Here is a 6,000-nt window from a genome sequence, read left to right as displayed (position 1 = left end):
TTCCATCAGATACTTCTTTATTGAGTCTTCACATATATTATAGATTTATCATGTATAGCTGACGCATTTTGGCTATGAGTAAGGCGCATGGCTGAAACGCGTCAGCTATACATGATAAATCTGTAATGTATGTGAAGACTCAATAAAGAAGTCTCTGATGGAATCCTGGTTGCTGGCTTCAATCACTTGGACTTTGGTGGAGCTTGCACTGCCGCGCTACGGACGGGTGGAATCCCTGTGGGTGTGGTGAGATGATTATTCCTGAAAAATAAATAGCCTGAAAGTCACATTCCAAGCTGAGTTAAAGGTGTTTTTTCTCAAGGCAGCTTTGTTGTGACCATAAGCAAACTCTGAATAAACTAATTGTAAGTTTGTTTTTTTCTTCTTTTACAGCTATTAAAGGGGTTGTCCAGGGAACCCGTTCCCCATACTTCATCTTCCAGTACATCTCCAGAGACAAGAGGGCCGAGGATCAGGATGATATTGGATGATCAGGACTTGGTACCTGCCCTCTCTGCTCTCAGAAGGTAGACTTCTCAGAAGTGCCAAGGTGGAGAGTGGAGCACCAAGAAGCAGAAGAGATAAGAACCCAGATTTATCAGACACGCTTTTGTCTCCACCAATCAGAGCTCAGCTTTTATTTCTCAGAATGGGCTCTGATTGGTTGCTATCATTACTGTCCCTGATAAATCTTGGCTAATACCTTTTCAGCTTATGGTAAAACCCTTTAAGTACTACAATGAAGCCATACAATTTGTATCCAGCAGTACAGGAAATCAGAGGTAAGTTTCAAGTGCCAAGTTGTGAAAAGGCCGGAGCTGTCCACCGAGATGCTTACGGTGCACGGCGCTACCTTACTACGGAGGCGCACGCCGGCTCCCGACCAATGAGAGCAGCCGCACGCTCCCAGCTCAATGACCAGCCGCGTTCTCCAGCCGCCTGTGACGTCATCAGCACGGTACAAGAAGGCCGATGCTGCGGGGTGTGGAGATCAGTGACGTCACGGGCGCGTTACCGCTACGCTCTCCTTCCTCGTCCCCGCTCTCGGCGTCGCGCAGCGTGAGCGCGCCCGCCCGTGTGAAGGCAAGAGGGAGATAACGGCAGAGGCTGCCCCCGCCGGCACCCATGGGAGGGTGTGTGGGCACTCACCACGACTCCTCGGGCAGCCTGAACGAGAACTCGGACGGGACCGGAGGTGAGGAAACAAGGAAGGATGGTGGGGAAGAGGAGGAGAGAGGGGAGGAGGGGAGATGGAAAGGGATTCGCTGCTCTTTTGTCTGATACTGGCCCGGTGCAGATACTGCCCTCTGAGGGGTAGGAAGCGCTGCCCTGAGCTGAGTGGGGGCATGTCCTGCATGGGGTTAGGGAAGCCATTGCTGCCCCTGTGCCCACTCTCCTGCCCCCCACCACTTTGGGGGTTAGGGCACAGCCTGGCATAGACCCAGGGCAGCTGTGTGTACTTGGTATGGTTTCTATGCCCCTGCCATCACTGTATAATTGATGCTACAATGGGGAGACACTCGCTTCCAACTCTTCCTGATAGGATTACTGTGTACCAATCCTCTCCCTCCTCAGGGTGAGTGCCCACACCTATCACCTGGCATTGTGTTACACTGCATCAAACTTTACCTACTTGTGTGTATGTGTAACTTTCACTGTTCTAGTGTTTATTAGTCATGTATGTTCGGACTGTAGTAAAGCCGCTCAGTACTACTTCTTTTATGTTTATTTACCTTTTTCCTCATGTTTACATTCAGTATTTTGGTAAATGTGTAAATATTTAGTTATGAAAAGGAAACAATTCTCTACCCAGCCAGTTATTGTAGGGCCGGACAAATCCCAGGAGCCAAGTAGTTAACGGTTTCCATTGATAAGTTCTGACTTCCTGCCCGTTAATAAATTCCCAGTGGGCCAGGAGCGGTCTGACTGGTTCATGAGGCTGGGTATACGGGGTGCAGAGGTAGCAGGTGCATGTGGGCCCAAAGGTCCCTCTGCCACTCAAGGATTATAAACAACCTACTCTGCTCTGGGGCCCAGAAGCTTGACGTTTTGCATCTGAGGCCTTTTTTTTACATGCTATGAACACAACAAAATTTGCATTTAGATTTACATGGACTTTGCTTCAAATTTCACCCATTGCCTTGCTGTTTGTAGAACTCAATCCCTTTCCCTAAGTAGCCTGCGACTGTATGTGTTCTACAGAGTATAAAAGGTATCTGTCATTTTGGAGAACTTCTGACAGGCCGTGGAGACTTTTGATCATAAGGATGAAGGGGTGCACTACAATGCTGAGTGTTCTTCTGTCTTTTCTCAGAAGCAGTGTATGGGCTGTATACTTTAGGTTATTTGTATAGTCTGTACAAGGTTAAATGTCACTAGATGACAAATGCCAATAGAAGTATAGTGCCTGCACTCCTTTATGCTAGTGTTCGGTTGAGGTCACAGAACTTGTCCTCCCAATTGCTGGCCACAGTGGTGATATTGTGTCCACACTGAGACATATGGCACTAGTGGTGCTGTAAGAGAGCAGAATGTAATGAGGGTCTCTTAACTCTCCTGACCTGACCTATCTGTTTTAGTAGATGCTTACGGTGTATTCTTATCTACCTAGAATAGCAATTTATTATGTTACGGGTTCTGCTGTTCTCCTTGATTACTCCTCCTGAATATTTATTAATAAACTGACAAATGGGTGTTACATATTCTCCCCGTCCAAAGGTTATGTATCTAGATGTGAGATCGCAAAGGATCGTCAGGTCTTTAGGGTGCCAAAAATATTCACTAGGCTCAGCCCAGTGACTACTGAGCATCAAGCAATACAGTAACTGCCTCACCTTTTTATTGTTCATCAGCAACTGATAGGAGTCCCTGCTCCTGCATGTACTTTTCATGGCACCCTACACTAAGGGTGCCTTTACACAGAAATCTTTTTGCATTGTTAAAGGGGTTATCCAGAGCTACAAAAACATGGCCACTTTTCCCCCTACTGTTTTCTCCAGGTCAGGTGCGGTTTGCAATTAAGCTCCATTTACTTCAATGGAACTGAGTTTCAAAACCCCACCCAGACAGGAGACAACAGTAGAGGGAAGGTGGCCATGTTTTTGTAGCGCTGGATAACCCCTTTAAATAGCCCACCCACAGCTCCATACACTGTTCAAAGCAAGTATTTACCTGTTCTGAGTCATTTTGGGGGTATTTCTTCCCACTCGCCTCCTCTGGATGCAAAATAAGGGGCTAATCTGAGTCCACTCCGACACTCCTTCTGGCCCCCAGAGTCGGGATCATGTGTCCTCCTGCTCTTCAATGGGCTAAGTTAGCTATTATAATCCTGCCCACTAAAGCGATGGAGGACAGGTATGACAGCTATGGCTCAAATGTAGTGACTACTGCACCTAAATGAGCTTGCTGGATCGCTAAGTTCGAGTTAAAACTGGTATATGTGCAGGAAATCACCTGAACGTAGTCATTGGCTGATTGCATTCAGAAGTAACTGGGGTCTGTGCCTGTCTGTGCACACTTATGTTGGCACCAGATTTTGACAGGGTGGCTTGTGTCCTCTGTCCCGCCCATCACTGGAAGTGACTAGAGGAGACTACGGCACCTGCGTGGGATTTCCTTGACCCAGCATCAGGAGGGGTGATTTTCAGTGATGGGCAGAGGCAACACAGATGTCGTAAAGGCCAGTACTCTCCACCTCCATGACACTGTCATGATGATAAAGGGACAGTGAACACAAGGATTGCAAAATTGAAAATAGTTTGCAAAATATTTTATTTCAAACACTATGGAGCTGGAAACTGCACAGGCCCAGGGGGAGTGACAGGCTCACTTCTAGACCTCATTCACATGACCACATTGTTTAAGTTTTTCGAAAAACACAACCATCCACAGTGCATCTGTATGGATCTACAAAAACGAGATGGGGATCAAAAAGGGGGGGGGGGGGGGGGAATGTTGCTTGTAAGTATCCACCATCTGCATTTAATTCATATCCATCCCCCAATTTGAAAGGACACAAACTTGTATTATCAAGTCTGTGCTGCAAATACAGACTGTGTAATAGTTTTTTGTTTGTTTTTTTTGTGGTTTGTATTGCAACCCCAACACAGATCTGTGACAAAACAGTCATGTGCATGGGTACATAGAAATCAGTGGGGCCTATACTGTTCACAATTGTGATCAGTAATACCTGAAAATACAGTCGCATGAATAAGATCTAAAAGGTGAGTATCTGCTGTTTTTAGTCGTATAGGTACTTCATACAGAATTGTTGCAGATTTTAAGCGTGTAATCACCGCTGCGAAGCAGCCATTGCCTGCTCTTCCTCTTTGGAACCTTATGTTTGGCCGCTTTTTTATGGAGTTGCAATAAAAGAAGTGAGTGCCACTTGCTTTTCTGCTCTGTAAGTGCTACTAGATAGCTGTTAGGTCAAGAAGACACATGGTACCTTTTCCTATATCTATCTGTGCTTCTATAACATATTTATTATTATTTCTACACTGTAAAATTCAAAGTAAAGCCTCTTTTGAACTGGAAAATAATGTTTTTGAAGTGCTGAGGGCTGTTAAGTCCCCTCTAAAATATTGCCCTTTTTGATTGACCGTCACAGCTCAGTTACCAGCCCTCGTCACTTCATGGGCTTGGGTAAGCCTCCTTGATGCTTTGCACTTAGGTTTTTCTTCTCTGTACAATACAAAATTACATTTGATCTGGATTTAGTTGCATGACATTAGGTACTGTTGCTGCTAATCTGTAGTCCTTTTAAATGGCCTGATATGCAATCAGTGAGATTGGCGCTCACTTGCAGTGCCTTTACAAGGAACAATCAATGGTGCAGCTGGGCCACAAATGATACAGCGATCATTTGTGTGGCCATAAAAGGAGAAGTCTGGCTAATATTTTTATTAAAGTATTGCACTGCCCCCAAAAGTTATACAAATCACCAATATACACTTGTTACAGAAAATGCTTATAAAGTGCTTTTTCTCTGCACTTACTACTGCATCAAGGCTTCACTTCCTTGATAACATGGTGATGTCACGACCCGACTCCCAGAGCTGTGATGCTGGAGAGGATAATGGCAGGAGGGACACTGAGGGAGACAGGGCACTGAGGGGACACTAAGCATCCCCCCCCCCCCTGCCATCATCCTCTCCAGCAGCCACAGCCCACACAGCTCTGGGAGTCTGGACGTGACATCACAGTTTTATCCAGGAAGTGAAGCCTTGATGCAGTAGTAAGTGCAGGGAAAAAAGCACTTTATAAGCATTTCCCGTAATAAGTGTATATTGGGGATTTGTATAACTTTTGGGGAGCAATAAAATACTTTGTAATTTTAGCCAGACTTCTACTTTAACCCCTTAACGACATCGGGCGTAAACTTACTCCCTCGCGCCCTGGTACTTAGCGCATCAGGGCGTAAATTTACACCCGATGTTTCCCCAATCGCTGCGTGTTCGCACACAGCGATCGGGGAAGATGGCCTGCTATAAATCATAGCAGGCCATCTTAGCTTCTCAGCACGGGGGGTGGTTAACACCCCCCCGTGCTTACGATCGCCGCTATTGGCTGATCAATTCAGATGAGCTAATAGCGGCGATCGGAACCTTTCCGGGTCATCGATGACCCGGAAAAAAATGGCGGTCGGTGCTGTTTGAGGACGGCACCGACCGCAATTACTGTAAAAAGTAATGGTGGTCACGGTGCCACCGGCCCGATCGCCGTGAACGGCCGGCCGTTCGCGACGATCGGGCCGGTGGTACGGCGATCAGAGTCCACCAAAATAATAAATACCTGCTCTGGACCCCTCAGCTAGGTAGCTGAGGGGTCCAGAGCAGGTATTTGTACATTACTCACCTGTCCAGGGGTCCTGATCGGCGTCTTCCGGGTTCGCGGCGTCCTCGGTCTTCGGCTATTTCCGGCAGTCCCCATCGTCTTTTTTCGGCTCCAGCCTCGTCTTTTTCCGGATTTTGCGCTCTGCTGCCCCCTAGCGGCTGATAT

At 46.8% G+C, this 6,000-nt stretch overlaps 1 protein-coding gene across 1 annotated transcript in view; it reads left to right on the top strand.

Annotated features, from left to right (window-relative positions):
• Positions 1 to 1,020: 1,020 nt before the first annotated feature.
• UBTD2 (ubiquitin domain containing 2) overlaps positions 1,021 to 6,000 on the top strand; it is a 76,220-nt gene continuing 71,240 nt past the window's right edge. The window contains exon 1 of the mRNA XM_069955070.1: positions 1,021 to 1,195. Coding sequence (XP_069811171.1) covers positions 1,126 to 1,195 — 70 coding nt within the window. The 5' untranslated portion in view covers positions 1,021 to 1,125. The remainder of the gene's footprint in view (positions 1,196 to 6,000) is intronic.

Source organism: Dendropsophus ebraccatus, chromosome 1 (assembly GCF_027789765.1).
Source record: "Dendropsophus ebraccatus isolate aDenEbr1 chromosome 1, aDenEbr1.pat, whole genome shotgun sequence".
NCBI classification, from domain to species: domain Eukaryota; kingdom Metazoa; phylum Chordata; class Amphibia; order Anura; family Hylidae; genus Dendropsophus; species Dendropsophus ebraccatus.
This window is presented reverse-complemented; position numbering and strand designations above follow the sequence as displayed.